The sequence below is a fragment of the Natator depressus genome, chromosome 3 (genome assembly GCF_965152275.1).
Source record: "Natator depressus isolate rNatDep1 chromosome 3, rNatDep2.hap1, whole genome shotgun sequence".
Taxonomy (NCBI): domain Eukaryota; kingdom Metazoa; phylum Chordata; order Testudines; family Cheloniidae; genus Natator; species Natator depressus.
In genome coordinates this window covers 61,259,335-61,276,086 of record NC_134236.1, presented here as the reverse complement: position 1 = coordinate 61,276,086, position 16,752 = coordinate 61,259,335, and the positions used below count along the sequence as shown (strand labels likewise).

General features: G+C 39.6%; 1 protein-coding gene across 1 annotated transcript in view; it reads left to right on the top strand.

Annotated features, from left to right (window-relative positions):
* IMPG1 (interphotoreceptor matrix proteoglycan 1) overlaps positions 1 to 16,752 on the top strand; it is an 87,915-nt gene that overhangs the window by 24,254 nt on the left and 46,909 nt on the right. Inside the window, exons 5-8 of the mRNA XM_074946854.1 lie at positions 2,755 to 2,822; positions 4,989 to 5,083; positions 9,385 to 9,540; positions 13,437 to 13,495. Coding sequence (XP_074802955.1) covers positions 2,755 to 2,822; positions 4,989 to 5,083; positions 9,385 to 9,540; positions 13,437 to 13,495 — 378 coding nt within the window. The remainder of the gene's footprint in view (positions 1 to 2,754; positions 2,823 to 4,988; positions 5,084 to 9,384; positions 9,541 to 13,436; positions 13,496 to 16,752) is intronic.

Genomic DNA, 16,752 nt, shown 5'->3' with positions numbered 1-16,752 from the left:
CCACAGAAAGAAGATGTATTATGCAATATATATGATATATTAGCTGAAAAGATAACCCCCACCCAGCTTCTTTCCATGCAGCTTAAAAATAAGTAGGTAGATTATTACAGTCCTATCTAAGAGATGTAATGGTAGATGCTTGGCAGACAACAGACCATCACCAAAATTCAATGGGATAAACTCCTAGAAAATTATGTGTGGTGCATGAAAACTAAAGAAACATGTAGAGAAATGAGGAAAGGGTTGAACCTTGCTTAAAACTCCTCAGTAGAAACTGAGAAATTTATACGTCAATTTCAGGCATATCACTGCTATTGTGTATAATTTATTTATTTATAATATTTATTCATATTGAAAAACTCTAGGTACAATTCTATAACAGTTTTAATCCACTGAAATTCTATTAAAGTTAATGGAATACACTCACATAAAACCAGTGTAACAAAATAGAAGTTCAGGTCCTACGTTAAGAGAACATCAGGACTACAGGGTAAAACCCTCAAAAGGCTGAAAATGACAAAATTAAAGTTGCATGCTTAAGTCTGCCCCTTGTACATAAATATTATGGTACAGTCTTAATCATGTAATTATCTGGTTGTTGAATTACTATAATATAATTTCATACAATTGTTTGTACAAGTAGATAATCATGTGTGGCAACTTGTAATATTTTTTCATTGTTATGAAATATTGTTATCATTGTCACAATGTCCTTAGTAATTTTGATTTACCTATTCTGAGTTTTCTGCTTTCTTAGGTATGTAGTTTAATAATGTAAGGCCTGATTAAATTCCCATTCACGTCAGTGCAAATGTCAGCAGCCACTCAGTATACATGGGCTGAAGTGGCTAATTATTAAGCTAATTTCCAATGCTCGCATGCACAGCACAACTTTCCTTATGTGCAGTTCAGAGGATGAGGCAGATAACAATGAAGTTATTTGTATTTCAGCTGAGCAATTTTAGCTGAAAATGTAGGTGGCCATGGCTCTATGCTATTAAACTTATTCTTTACTACTGAACTGTTTGGAGGAATGATTTCATGTACCTTTTATGGATTCTGCCAAGCACAGATTCGTACTCAGTGCTAAAATATGCTACATATACATATCTAAGTTTCTAGAAAAAAACATTGTATTATATTCAGTTCCCACCATACACGATATTCAGAGAATGAGGCAAAGGATCTACTGTCCACCACCTCTAATTTTTTCATGGTATAACTAAGTTATTAAGTTAGCTATTTGTGCATGTGCAGCATGACCTGCCTTGGCTACATATGCTAAGAGCTTAGTGTTGTCATCATGAACAAAATACTTTGCATATGCAATGTATTTTCTCTCACTCAGATCAATTTTCACCAGAACACTCCACTCATAGGCATTTCCTCCGTAAAAGCTATTTTCCCTCAATTTGGTGTATTCAATAGTGTTGTCACGTGACATCACAGCCACCATCCTTCCAGCCAAGGGAGATTGGACATATTGCTAGCATAGGATGTCATACTTCTTTTTTAGTTAAAAGAGTACCAGCAATTCAAAGCATATGTGAGGCATTTCCTCCTCTTTCCAGTCTAATCTTGGCTAGCTTGGGGAAAGAGACTTCTATTGAATTCAGACGTCCAGTTTGGTAGTACAAAAAACAGCCTCCATGTCACCAGAAATTATTTGAAATACCAATAATGTAAGATAGACCACTGGTAAAAAGTAATAGATATAATTCAGGCAGCCAGCTGGCAGAGCTAGATTAGGTCAGGACTTTGTGCTCTTAAACTCTGGTCATGCACAGATCTGGTGCGCTATCGAGGTGCCATTCCTGTGTTTGAAGAGAAGATGGGGTCAGAACTGCAAAGTTCAGATCTGGATTTGAATCTAAACTTTCTCAAAGTTCTGGGGTATCCGGTTTTAGGCCTATCGTAGACAGACCTATGATGTCTGGATCCAGATCTGAATCCAAACTTTCCTATAATTCAGGAAGGTTTTGATCACGGGATCTGGTTTAAGACCAGACCATTACGAATTTAAAGGGGATCAGTGACAGCCATCTGACTGCCGGTGGTCTGACAACTGATTCTCACTACCCCCCCCACCCTCCTTAATTAGCCAGGAAAAATATAAGAGGTATAGTACAGTCGGAGTCCAATGGCTCCAAGATGAGAATTCTAAAGAGATGCTCAGACCATGCTTCATGTCATGACCAGCAAGGGAGAAAATATTTGGTTTAGAAAATATTCACACACAGAGAGTTATTGACTTGGGGCCCAATCCAATTCTGACTTAAGTCAAAGGCAAAACTTTCACTGACTTCAGTCAGCAAAGAAACAGGCCCGAAACAGCTATTGTATGTATAATCTGACTATATGCTATAATCACATTTTAAAGGGCCCACTCTCTTTATGATTATTCATAGAATTAATGAAATTTCACAAGCAAGCTCATGTTAGGTGTGGTATTCATACAACTACATGGTGTATGCATATATCACATAATAGTTTCTTAGTGAAAGGAGGAATGTTATGCTGGAAAAAGGACATAAATATAAGTTCTAAAATTCCCAAATAAAGAAGCAATTGATTGCTCCACTGCCTTGTTTAGAATGTAATTAAATGTAATGTAATCAAAATATTACATTAAAAATAACTTCCTTTGTTTAAAACTGTATTTAATGTAGAAGCCAAAATTTCATTATATTCCTGCTGATAATGACACCGCATTCATGCTGGCCATTAAATCATTCCTTTCTATCTGATTAATAGGAAAGATGAAATATCTACAGAGAAGACAGGTGGCAAAAAGCTTGAGGACATTTCTTCCCTTTCTACAGGTAAAATTGAAACTGCTTGTCCATTAGCACAAAATTGGAAGAAACAATTACGGTTAGAATTTAGAAGGCTGTAATTTGGTGACTGCAACAAAAGTAAAAAATGTTCAGTTAGGTACAACCAAAAAAAAAAGTGTTTTAGCAAAATGATCTATACCGAGAACATTAGGATTTCTGTGTAGTGTACCTGGACATTCAGACAAAAAAACCCATGACTCTAACTTGGTTTCTCGCATTATTTTCCATTCCAAGGGTGCACTTTCATAAACTTCACCTTTTCTAGTTTGATTTGCAGCCAATAAGATGTCACAGTGTTCATTTTGTTTCACTTATAAAACAATGTTTGGAGTTTGAGCTGTTGCATTTTGTTAGCCAAAATCAGCAGACTAGGATATATCAATACAATTCTTTATTTTCAAGTGGCTAGCCAGAAAGTCATATTAATCAGCATATTAATTCAAGCTTTTATTTAAAAGATGTGGCAAGAAAGAATGTTAGCAGGTGCAATGTGTTTCAAGCTTTGAAAAGTAGTTTTTTTTAAATGGTAAAATATTGAAATTAAAAACTGTAAATGTTAGCAGCTTAGTGAAGTAAATGGTCAATCATTATATTTTCTTTATTGATTTGTGTATTATAGAAACTTCTTAAAACTGAGTTTAACCAAGGTGTTTCTAATATTACAAATTTATTTGCTTCCAATGGAAAATTCAAGTTTTCTTCCCAAAGCCTCTTATTACTTTAAATTGACTACTAGAAAAAGATATTAGTCTGTCATATGGAGCACCCTCCAGCAACACACTGCAGCAGAACAGGTGTGCTGCCTCAGTTTCCCTCCTTCAGAAGACCAGTAACTCCACACCAGGCTCTCTCTGCCTCAATAACACCCCTGCTCCAAAAATTGTAGAAAATAGTCCATCACAAAAGACCCAAAACATAGTCCATTTATCACCCCCAGTGCATGTAGTCCATAAAATACCACCACATGTTGTCCTTTGACACCCTCTCTCCCTCCCCTACCACACACACACACACACATCACACTTCAGCATTTTGTATCACATGTGGACCCTTTGTGGGTCTTCTCTTATCCTTCTCCCAGGACAACCACCCCTTCCAGCTGGAATGCAAGCCTACTCTTCCCAGCAGAACGGCCTTTTGTCTTGCAGTTCATCCTCACCATCCACCACTTCCCCTGTTCTATTAACCTCTCAGATCTCAGACAGACCAAGAGGCAGGCCCTTCCACTGTTCCCCTAACTCCAGCTCTGCAGCGAGGAGACATCAGCAGGAAAGTCCCTCCGCTGCTCCCTTGCCTTAAGCTCTCTTTGGCCCTTAGCCTCAACTCTATGGCACACATGTTAGTATGCAACTCTGCTGCTTTCTGGCCTTCAGCCCTCTGGCCCTGTCTTGGGAAGGTTAGCCATCAAATCGCTCTACTGCTCTCCTCCCTTTGGCCCTCCCCCAGGAACAATCTACTGCTTCCTGCAGGAACCTTCTACACTTTCCTTGTCCCTGGAAAGTTCTCACCTGCCAGTCTCTCCCCTCTAGGGCCCACATGCCCTCTTTTAAGCCATTTGGGGGCAGCTTACCAGACACAGGTGCACTAGCTTCTTTCCTCTTAAAAAGCCAGTGTCAACCAGTGATACAGTCATAGAAACAAGGATTGCAACTGTAAAATCAAATATACACATTAATTTACCATGTATTAAGGACATTTAGCAGAATATGTGTATTGTATGCCATTATATACATATATCCAAGTCCTCCGCTGTCCCTTGCCTTAAGCCCTCTTTGGCCCTCAGCTTCAGCTCTCTGGCTTAGAAGTTTGTAGAGTTAAACTCAGAGTTAAACTCTGCTTACAGTTACTCATATGCAAACCCACTGACTTTTATGATATTCATGAAAGGCCATATATTATACACAGGAAAAAGACTTTTAGTCATGCCTTAATTCATTATCACATTTCAACAGCCCAAGCTTCTCCTCTCTCTCTCTCTCTCTCTCTCTCTCTCTCTCTCACACACACACACACACACACACACACACACAGAGGAAATTAGGAAGTGCATTTTCTGTCAGTTGGTAGCTAAGCAACAGAGAAAGGTGACTTATTTTTGCCATTTTGCAAATGAATGTCCCTTTCTCACTTCCTTTTTATTTTGAATCCCAGCAGGTGCCCCTAACGTATCTCCACCTCCATATGCATCAGCTCCTAATGGCACACTACGCAACGAAATTGTCAATGACACAAAGACTCCTGTGAAGGTGAGGACGGTCTAATATCCTATTTACTATTGATTCACCTCTCTTTACACTAACATGGCAAATAAATAAATAAATAAATGTTGTTTGTAGAACTCTGCAGTTCACAGCCGTTAGTGCTATTTTCTATTCACTTCAATTAAGATTCAAGGGTTTTATTAGCCTCTCTTCTGTACGCTAATCATGAATAATGGTTCCTGCTCATGAGAGTCCAAAATATACAGACATTATAGTTCTTTGAAGCATAGTTCTCCCTCTTTTTCTTTGAATCAAGGATGTTAGGCCTAATTACACAATTTTGTAATCCCACTGTTTTATGTAAAAGCAGTGAAAATTCACACTCTGAGCTCTGTACTGCACAGTGGAACAGGCAAAAGTATCGCCACTCCATCTGGCCTTTCTACCTTGTTAGCAACCAAGTGTGACACAGAAATCTTCCCCAACAGCTTTCCAGAGCAAACAGGCACCAAGGGCTTCAGCGGTTCAGGGATGCAAAGAGTCCCCTGTTACTGACAGAAATACCTCTATACAGCACTGGAAAAAAACTGACTGGCTTTTAAAAACTCATCTGCATAGGCTTTTCATTCTACTTATGCAGTGAAATCAGGGAAATTGCATCTGATTGTTTCTTTTCTATCACTACTATCAATCACATTTAATTCACCAGGGCAAAGCAGACAAATAAGTTTTAATTCATTTAGGGCCAGCTTTTTAAAGGTAGTTAGGTGCCTTGTTAAAGTGAGGCACCTAAGTACCTTTAAAAATCTGGCCCTCAACTCTTTATTATCTGTGGAGGGGAAAGAGCTGCGCAAAAGTCATTTGTTTCTAGTAATCCAGTGCCCCTAATACACTTCAAAATGAATTAACGTTGCCATGTTGTAGGCTCTCTCTCCATTCTCCCTTCACCCAAGTCCTTGGTAGTAGCCCCCTCATGGAACTGCTTCCAAGAGCAACGGTAGTAGTGATAAAAATTTATGTATTCTTTGGTCCTGCACTTGTTGTAGACGGACACCGAATCATCCACCTCCCTTTCTGACAAGCCATTGAAACCACAGACTTTTGTATGCACTGCATACAGCATATGTTAATCTAAAACTGAGGCATCTTGACGAATAATTGCACAACACCACCGCACGTGCCGTGCCACTGCAGAATATGCTGGCACAGACATACACTTGGTTTTACTTATCCTTGATTGTATGTAAAGTGCTCCTTTTGTCTCTTTCTCCTCTGTCACCATCATAATAGAGCAAGTCTCTTGTTCTGCTTGTTCCTGGCAGCTACCAAAACCCAGCTGCTCAGTTCTGGGACAAATCTCTCCAGCAGCCCAACGCCAACCTAGTTGATAGTGGAAAAAGAAAACCCACCTGTCTGTGGGACTAAGGTTGATCAGCCTGCAGTTCTTTTGGGTCATATCTCTTGATTTATACACTTCCGGTAATATCGTCTTGTACATGAGGCAAAAGCATTTTTGGCCTGCACAAGGGCTGAAATGTCCATGAAGTATAAAAAAAGTCACACTTTTTAAGCATTAACAATATGTTCAATACTGTACAAGACAAAGACGACGGCAAGATGGTCCTTGCTCCAAGTTCCTTACATTTTTAATAGGCAGATAATAGAAAACCCACTGGGAAACAGAGAAGACTGTACTCTTTTACAGCATTTATTTTCAAATACAATTGGTTTGGCAATGGAATTGTACTGATATGGGTCAGTGTTACTGATTACCACAGGAGTCTTGAAGAAGGATTTGAAACAGAAGAAGGTTGGAATCTTTACACTGACTTTAGAGATGCCTGTATTCCACAGGTATCCAGGAGCAACATCTATAATACCATAATAATTACTTATAATAATATAAGTTGTAAATTAACAAGTTGAACAATTTACCAAGGGAGATGGTGGATTCTCCATTACTTGAAATCTTTAAAGTTTGATGATGCAGTTCTTAAAAGCACGTAAGTCCACTGTCCTGAATGCTCCAATTCAGGCACAAGTTAGTGGGCTTGATATAGGAATTACAGGGTGAAATTCAATGGCCTGTGTTATGCAGGTCAGACTAGGTGATCATAAAGGACTCTTCTAGCCTTAAAAATATATGAATAAATAACACTAAATATGGGCTAAGTTCAAAATTCTTTCTGAAAGGGCCAAAAGTGGTTTCCCTCCTCCTGCCTCCCCAATGAGCAGTGCACTTTAGCTGGTTAATGAAGTGTTATGTTTAAAATCATAGTATTAAAGTGTCTAACAACAAATTAAAAACAACAGTAGCCCAAATTCTGTTTTCATTTGCACCTCTGCAGTTTTGCCAACCTCAAGAGATCAAAAAGCATGCGTTGGATTCTCTAAAGAGAGCAAAAGTGATGAGACAGATCCCCAAAAAATCATGATATTTGCCCTACAAACCATGTTTTTTAGTCTGTCTGACTTTTTAAACTCTCGTCTACTGTGTGTATAATAATTTCAGGTTGAAAAATCCATTTTTAATGCACACAAAATGCATGCCGCTCCCTGGCTGCTCAGATGGAAACTCCACTTGCCTTCTCCTCACCAATAAGAAAGGGGAACTGCCTTCACTTCCTATTTCTTTCTTGACTCCTGCCCTCACCTGCCTCGCTGTCTCCCTGGGCTTTTCCTCTACCTGGATCCCAAGTAAAGGAGAAGTCCTAAGGCAGTGGAAGAAGGGAAGTGCTGCTGCTTGGTCTGAGGCTCAGGACCTCGCAGCAGCTTTTCCCTGACTCCCCTCTTCACTGCCTCCCATTGCCCTTCTCTCTGCTCTAGGGCCATACCTGAAGGCAGGGCTCAGGGGCAGGGCAGGTCTGTGTCCTTAGCCTAAAGGGTCTCACACAGAGCTCTGCCCACATGCCCAGCACTGAAGAAAATCACAGGATTGGAGGAGCATCTCATGTTATCTCGACAGCTCCTCCTGCAGGCACCAAAATCCCAAGATTTGCGATCAGTTCATGAGAGTTAGGAACACCACCTCCTCTGGCTGCTCAGAGTGGACTCCCCTTACCCACCACTACCCCTAGGCTGAGGATGCTGCCCATCTATCCCCTCCATCCACCGCTGCATCACTGTCCACTGCAACCTGCTCAACCTGCCTCCTACTCTTCAAACCCCCCATCCAGTCTCCCCGGCAATCACTAAACTTCTGCTCCTCCCAGTGCCCTGCTCCCCCTCACTCTCCCCACTCACCCTTCACAGTGTGTCTGCTGCGCCTCACTGTCCCTGTATCCTATCTAGCCCCCTGAACCACAGAGTGGCAGCCATTTTGCCTGGGGACATGTTTTCAATCTTACTGAAAACAGTGGAAGGCAGCAGCCATCTTTATTAAGGGCAGCCTCACTTCTTCTTACAGATAGCCTTCAGGGAAATGGCAGCCATCTAGCTGGCTTCAGCCCCATTGACAGTTATAGGAGATTGTGGACATTTTGAATGAGGGAAAATTCATAAATAGGTGCCTTTCACCATGTTTTCATAAGATAGGTAAAAAAAAAAAATCCCAAAATTGCTAGAGTTGCAATAAAATCAAAAGAGTTGGCAGTGATGCCTTTGAACCTAATTGTGAATAAGGTTAAACAGTGGTAAACAAAAGCAGAATGTTTGTATGAAGTGCTAAAGGTAACTACATGGGCAAGCTGAGACACAGCAAGGTTCAAACCTATGTTGTTTCCACAAAAAGCTTTATCTGACCCTTACGCAGATGTCAGATAAATTGCCAAAAAAGTGGGGAGAGGAAAAAGGGAAGGTACAGATCTATATTGCACTCTAATGATGGTGGGATCTCAAAAAAAAATTTATAACACCATTCATTTTGTAACAGAGGGCCTGATTCTCTTATCACATACAATGGTGTAAACCAGAAGTAACTCCCTGAAGATACAGTGAACAAAAACTTTTATAAGTGGGGGAAGAATCAGGCCCAATACTAAGACTTTTTTTTTCTTTAAATGGAGTAAAGCCCTCTTCCCTAGTCTAGAGGCAGCTGCCATTTTGAGCCTGCTTCATAGGAGAAACATAGCATGCTTTCTGATGCAGACATTACTTTTGTTCTTTCTTGTTCTGTTGTTCTCCCTGAAAGCACTTTGTGGAGTAAACATATCGGCTAACTCTGTGCCAAAATGAATAATTTAAAAATAATAATTAGAAATCCTTTTGATAAGATATATTTGAGAAACCTCTTCTGTAGCAAGAATAAAAAGTCTTTGTACCCATTAAAGGTACTAAAGTGTTTAAAGAAATTACTTTGTCTTCATATTTTCCCTCCATGAAGCTCATTTCCTCTCCCTTTGTCCCAGGGGCTGGAGCCAGAGGTCACTAATACAGTCCCAGAACTCCCGGTGGAGCAGATGGTAGAGTTCAGTGTCACTCTCATCAATCAGGAGTACACAACAGAGCTGAATGATCCCAACTCCCCACAGTACCAGGAACTAGCGGGAAAATTTCAACATCAGGTAAGAGAGTTGGCCCAATGCTAAAGAATGGGTCTTGTACGTGACATTTGTTTATAACAAGAAACAACTGCATCATATTCACAATGTTAAAAACAAAGCATCACATACATTGGAGACCTCTCAGAGTACTATATTACAGAGTACTGTCTTATTAAAGAACAGTAATATCTTACAATAATGTAGGTTTCCATGGAATTGCTGCAGGTTACCATGGGGCATTAACACAAGAATTCAATAGTTTCTGCTGTACTTCATGGTCTCTTAATCAACACAAAATCCTTCCTAAACTTCAGGCCAATATCAAATTAGTGCAACAAGAATTGTTGAAGAAAAGACTGCCACAGAAGGTTTTACTTTCCTGCCACAAACGTGGATGCCCCAGCATTACAAAATTATTAGTATTATAGTATTAGTAGTAGGATGACATATTGGTATTATTCTTTACATGCAGTCGTTCATATGAGCCCTGGCCAGAACTAAGCATGTACAACCATATAGTAAACAGACAGGGGCAGGTCTTCAGCTATGTGTAGATTGTCATAGTTCCATGGAATCAGTGGAGCTATGACAAACTTCCACCTGCTGAAAATCTGCCCATGAGCCTTGAATACTTTGTTTCAAAGCATAAAGTCTTTCCCAAGCTTTTAGATAGTAAGGTCTTCGGGGCATAGACTGTCATCTATGTTTGTACAGCCCCTAGCACAATAAAGGCCTGCTCTAGTTGATGGCTCTAGGTGCTATTGCAATATAAATAATAAATAGGAACTGCCCTCATTTGAAACAGACAACTCCTATTGTCCCTGCCTGTTGCACTTTCCCCCAAGCATAGACATCTCTTGCTTGAAATATCTGTTCATCTATCAGTCTAACAAGAATTCCGGCATCTCTTCCGTAGTATATCTGCAGATAACCAATCAGCAGAGCATTAGCCCCACTTCAACATTAGGAAAGTCATTTGGGCCTAATCAGGAATTAATGGACAGTGCTTTGTAGTAATTTAATTTTCACAATAAACCTAATGAGCACTTTAATACAGATGTTGAAAGAAATTAGCTACTGTTGTCTGAACTACTTTTGGGAGCAAGCAGCCAAGGGACTGAAAGCACACCGCCTCTTCTAGTTATTTTACTGTGAACTAGAGCAGCAGTGGTCTATTTATATCATTAATAATGCTAACTGCACCTTCAGTTAGCAATTTCATAGTTAGCACATAATGATGAGGTGGTCTCCAGGAGGCTTGCTTAATAAAATTAACCAAAAGTTAGTACCAGTTTCTCCAGTGTTCCTTTGTGAGTTCTCCACAGCTATACTCATTCTTAATCAATTGTAGATACTCACAATGAAACTGCAAAGGGAGTATTGACAGAGCTAATAAGCAGCTGCTTCTCCCAAGATATCTAAGTGTATCTCATTAGTAAAGGTTGCTTGCAGACTTTTCTTTGCAGCACATATACTGGGGCTACCTCATATCTGTGTCTTTTGGTTGCTTTGTTTAGGAGTTTCTACAGTATTTTCATAAGAAAGAAACAAGAGAAAAGGGGTTTTGATTATTAAAGTATCCTCCTTTTTGTGAAACTTCATCTTACCATTTTAAAGGCTATTCAGCTATGTTTCTGACATGCAGTACTGAACAGTAAAACAGTTCACATGCTAGCACCATATGGGACAGCTGGCATGCCCTTCTCCAAATATAGTACACGGGAGACGAAGGGTCATCTTATCACCAGGTAGAACTGGAAGTGCATTAGTGGAGTGTGGGTAAGCAGGTTAGAACCAGCAGTGTGAACTCAACTAGCTCTGAAACCTCATCCACAAATTCTAATTCAGCTCTTTTTAGGGAGGGGACTGTTGGGACCCAAACATCCATGAGCTCATAACATAGCCCAAAACATAGCAAAAGAGATTTAAGTCATTGTAGATGTTTGTGGCACAAACGTGAACACTAACAGCTTTGCATAAAATTGGATGAAAATGAAGTTCACATGTGTTTGTTTATGTAGACAAACTAACTTTCGCTTGGAGAAGGCAGGAAATAAGACACTACATATCTGATTAAAGCAGTGCTGTAATTTTATTGATTATAACACAAACAGAACCAAGGAAGGACTGCAAAGAGTCCCCTGCTAACAAGTAACCAGCAGGACAAGTCCAGTGCCTTACATTAGGCTCCATGTTTGCATGGCAATTTGATAATCATTAGGATGAGGCTACACCTACTCCTCCACCCCCACATCAAGACAATCCAAGATCAAGATTGAGGTTGTTCCCAGATCTCTCTTGCTCTTTCCTCATGTGAGGGATGAGTTCTAGATAAGAGGTGCCATTCTCTGCACTAGATATGAAATCCTCCACTCCTCCAGTAATGCAGAGAAAGACTTCTAGGCAGATGCCATGTAGCCAACTCTGGAACTAGAATGGCACACTGGCCACCTACTACCTTCCTTAACCTGCACTGGATACCTGCAAAAAGTTGTGACAATTAATTAAGTCTCACAAAGAATCCTAGGCCAGATCTCCTGTGTGCTCTGAGGAAGATGAGAAACATACACTGACTGTGTCATTTCATGAGTGAGAGAAAAATCCTTCATAACATCACCATGGCACTGGGGGAACCGAGGGGCAAACAAGAAATCTGGCAGCAACTGACAAATCACAGCAATTAGCCAAGAGAAACTCAAGAGGGGAAGGCTGGGCAACAAATGAGAACCTAAATACTCCGGTCGAGTCTTTTAAGTCACCTCCCCCTTCACCTCAATGGAGGGTACCATTTTGAAGGCCACTGGTGTGGTGAAGAAAATCAGCTCAAGACCCATCCACCATGAATAGGAAGAGGACAGCAATTTCAGCAAGATTTATGCAGAATAATACTAAGAAGAGATGGAAAAGACCTATTGGTTACACTAATTCATGTACCTTGTAAATGATGTACTGATGTATTAGGGCCTTATTCCTTAATGTGCTGTTCATTGTCTTGGGAGTTCAAGGAACTCAGCACTACAAAGGGCTTCATTAGCAGAATGAGAGCATTCAGCACCCTGGCTGATGTCCTCAGTCTTTTCCAGAACCAGGCTGTTAATCAGATAGTTCTTTGAAAATGTGTGTTTAAACCAGGAGTTTATTCAATTTATATAATATAAGTACATACAATATATCATTTAATATATTGTGTAAAGGTTACCATAAATGAGAAAACACAGATTTGTTAAGGCATTCATGAATTCAATTCACTGTGATTTGTGGTGATCATTATTTGTGACCACCAGGTATTAATGAAGATGCTTATAAACCTCTACAGCTGGACAAATGCATATCATAGACATGTTTTTATCCATTATTTTCTCTTCATTATTGCCTCTTCTCACATTAAAGAGTTTCAGTTATCTGTTTAGGGAGCAGAAAGTCCACCCAAACACAATGAATAGAAAACAGTCAAAGGGATCAGTTCACAAGCAGTTTGCAAACAACCCACAATCTGCTAAATTCAGTGAATACTTTTGAATAATTAATAATTTACAACTAACGGGACAGGTTTGCAAATGATTCATGAACAAAAAGCCGTCAAAATAAATCAAATATTTGGTTCAATGAATACTATTTGACTTGCTCTATTATGAACTTGGCTACCACTAATTCACACAATTACTCTCATTGAAAAAGCAGCATTTTATATTGCTTTCTGCTCATCAGGTAGTACAGACATTTACAAAGCCAAGTCATGTCTAAGTTGAACAACAAAACATATCAATAAAAATACAAATGGCACAATTTCCTAAGCATTTTCTGAAATCCTAAATGTTACATTTCAAGCATTCAAACTGTGCCCATTGACAGCAGTTATTCACTATTCTCTAACAGCGGAACTTACATGGATTTAATGAGTTTATGCTTTTCTATAGATGCAAAAGATATTTGAGAAACTTCCAGGATTCAAAGAAATTCATGTGTTAGGATTTAGGTAAGTAAGAAAACAAGACTCATTCTATTTACGGCTAGGATTCCCTCCCCATCACGAAAGGACTATTACAAGCAATTTTGTTGTAGAAAGTATGTGGCTGTAAACATAAATGAGCTCTTTGGGACCCCTTGTAATAAGAATGGAGAATAGCACAGACAAATACTTCCAAATGAGATTGAGACCTTTAGATTATTAAAAAAAGAGAAGGAAAAAGAGTTTCAGATTCCCTCTGGAAAACAGAAATGCTATTTCAGGGACCCATTAATATGCACATCACCTGCCATTTGTTATTTGCCAGCAGCCTTGTGTTAACCCATCTCAAACTACTTAAGGAAGGAAAAGGGTTCTGGGAGTATGCCTGTCTCTTCAAACTATTGTTTTGTGCATTAATCATGTGCCCCTTACAGCTCACAGAAAAATGGCTCAGCAATGGAAGGTTACATTAGGAAATGTAATTAGGCAGTTACTCGAGAGTGTTCTGTATGAGGCAGGGCAGTTGCTGTAAGCCCCTTTATTGTACTGGGTACTTTTATGATATATTCATACAAGCTGTGATTTTTTTTTGCAATAGGTTCATTCCACACTATTCAAAGAGTCTCACTTGTTTTTTTAATACAATCTTGATTTTTTAAACTTCCACGTACATTTACTATTACTCCAAGCTGTCTTGTAGCTTATTAATAAAGAATCTGCAGCTGTTTTAAAGTTCATCTGTCTCACAATCATCAACAATCTGTAGCTCATAGCATGAAAATATAAACACATACTCTACCTCCCCATTTACAAATATTAATAAAAATACAAAATAATGTTCGGGGGAGGGGGGATCAAATGCAAAGACCAGAACTTGGTCTCCCAACCTAGGTCTGGAATCCTGCAGTTCATACAGGTCCTTCCTCTATCAGCACCTCCACCAGATTAATTTCCTTCGGGTAACACCTTTTAATGCTTTGAAGGATGTTCCCATCATACCCTACTCTTACAGAGTTACTCACTCCTTCCTAGTTTTCCTCTCTGCAGAATTACTGGAAAAGAAAAGGCAAAGAGAATGGAAATAAATTGTTAAACTTTTTGATAGACCAAAAAAATGAGAAGAAACTGATTATTGCAGAACAGTCAGGAAAAAACATTCAGCACTTTATCACAATTCCCTTAGTTTGTCCAGGGAATTATTTTATCTTACAAGGAAGGGCAACCAATACAAAGATGCCTGGGATCCAATAGGCACTCTTCTGACACATTTGCAATCTGTTCTGTCACTACAGTGAGAATCATGGTCTGCAGCAACAGGACTTGCAAATCTGTTCAGAATTAGGAAGTTTGTTTGCGTTTTTGGATCATATGTGATTTTGGCTTCCGTGCACTAATGATTTTTCTAACTTCATCATGTAAATTGAATGTCATCAAGGTGATTTTATTTTTAATCTTTACAGAAGCGAAGACATTTATATTCATTTTCAGTGTGCCACTTTGCAGCATTTTATGTGAAGTCAGTTGAATGAAGCAGGAATAAAAATTGAGGGGACACTATCCTGTGCACAAGCTGTTGCTAAAAAGCATGCCGCTGCATCAATTAAACTGGAGAAGAGACTAATTTTAAGTAGATGTGTTATATTATAAGGGAACTTTGTCATAGTGAACGCAGTTACAGAGAATCTCCTGCTATTGAAAACTTCTCCTGAGGCCTCACCCTACTTCTAATGAATGCCAAAAGGGCACATCTCCTGTGGGTAGAGACCAAAACTCAAGTTATGGTGAAGAATCCTAGACAGTAAGTTATGTTAATGGAGATGCTGCTTTAGACTTGGCCTTTGCTCTCTTCAATCTTCATGGAAATAGAGTACAGGTTGAAGCTTCTGCCTGCATTGAAGTTGAGATGCTTTAAGAGATTTAACTGCTTCACACCTGTCTGCTGCCTCAGGGACAGTGGTCACCATTAAAAAGTCAGCATTTAATAAAAATTACTGCCATGTAAGACACAACTAAATTTTTCCATACCTAGAATAAGAAATCACTGTGGTAAGTGTTAGTCCTTTTATTCTACCAGGTATACTACCTATGCAGTGTCAACATTCCATGCTGGCATTCCCACAAAATTCTGGCATTTCTAGAGGTCCCAAATCTGTTCTTCAGCAGCACAGAAGCTGCAGAAAGGACCCGCAGCAAAAGGGTTAAAGAAGTTATATAAGCTTTACACCGAGTACACTCCAATGAGGCCTGATTCTATCATGCAATTTCCTGACAATTTTAATTTCTATCATGCAGTTTTGGAAAACTGCTCACTATTTATGTACTAATTAATTTTTCTATGCAAACAAAGTCACTGTACATTGTACACAGAGCATGTACATTATTTCTGATGCATAGGGTGTTTTGCCATTTTTGACAGGTCAAGTCTTGTTTGACTTCGCTAATTTGCCCTACAAAGTATATAGAACCTCAGACAGAGGAAGCCAAAGTACTTTAGGGAAGGGGAGGGGTTACGCTCATTCAAGCACTGCTCCCTACAGAGAAAGCTAGACCTTCCCCAAATTGTTCTGCGGCAAGTCACATAGTCTTTCCAAATAGTGAGCACATGTCAATATTGGGTTAAAATATGCTTTCATTTTCAAAAAGTTTATTGTTTACCTTTCCCTGCTGAAGAACATTCAACTGAGCCAGCTAAATGCCCCAGTGCTCCACCCTGCCATTTAAAGACCAAATCTGACGAACACTAAGCACCAACATCTTACACTGAGGCCTGGTCTACACTAATGAGGTAAATCGATCTAAGTTACGCTAATTAAGTTACTTAAGATACATAACTTAAGTCATGTAGCTTAGATCAATTTACAGCGGTGTCTACACCAGACCCCCTAAATTGATGTGTGCTGCATCGATCACAGCAGCGCCGATTTAGCCTGTAGTGAAGACAAGCCCTTAGTCATATCTCTAAGGAACGGCTCCAAGCAACCTGAGGTCAGTACCTGTCCTGGTATCTTATTCTCAGGTGAGTAGGGGCTGATAGAGTTGAGAAGCCAACATATTCACCAGTCTGGAAGAGGTAGGGAGTACATTGGACCACTTAGTAATGATGCCACCTCGTGAGAATTAGAGAGCAGCTCTGATTTGCTCCAAGAGGGTTTCCCTCCTCATTCATCCTTGACTGACAAGAAAACTGTTTTGTGGGATCTGCAGCAGGGGTTGCTGCTCCGTTGGGTACAGGGCTCTGTGTGTGTGGTAGCTTAAGGGCTTCATTATGGCTGGACTAGAGGATT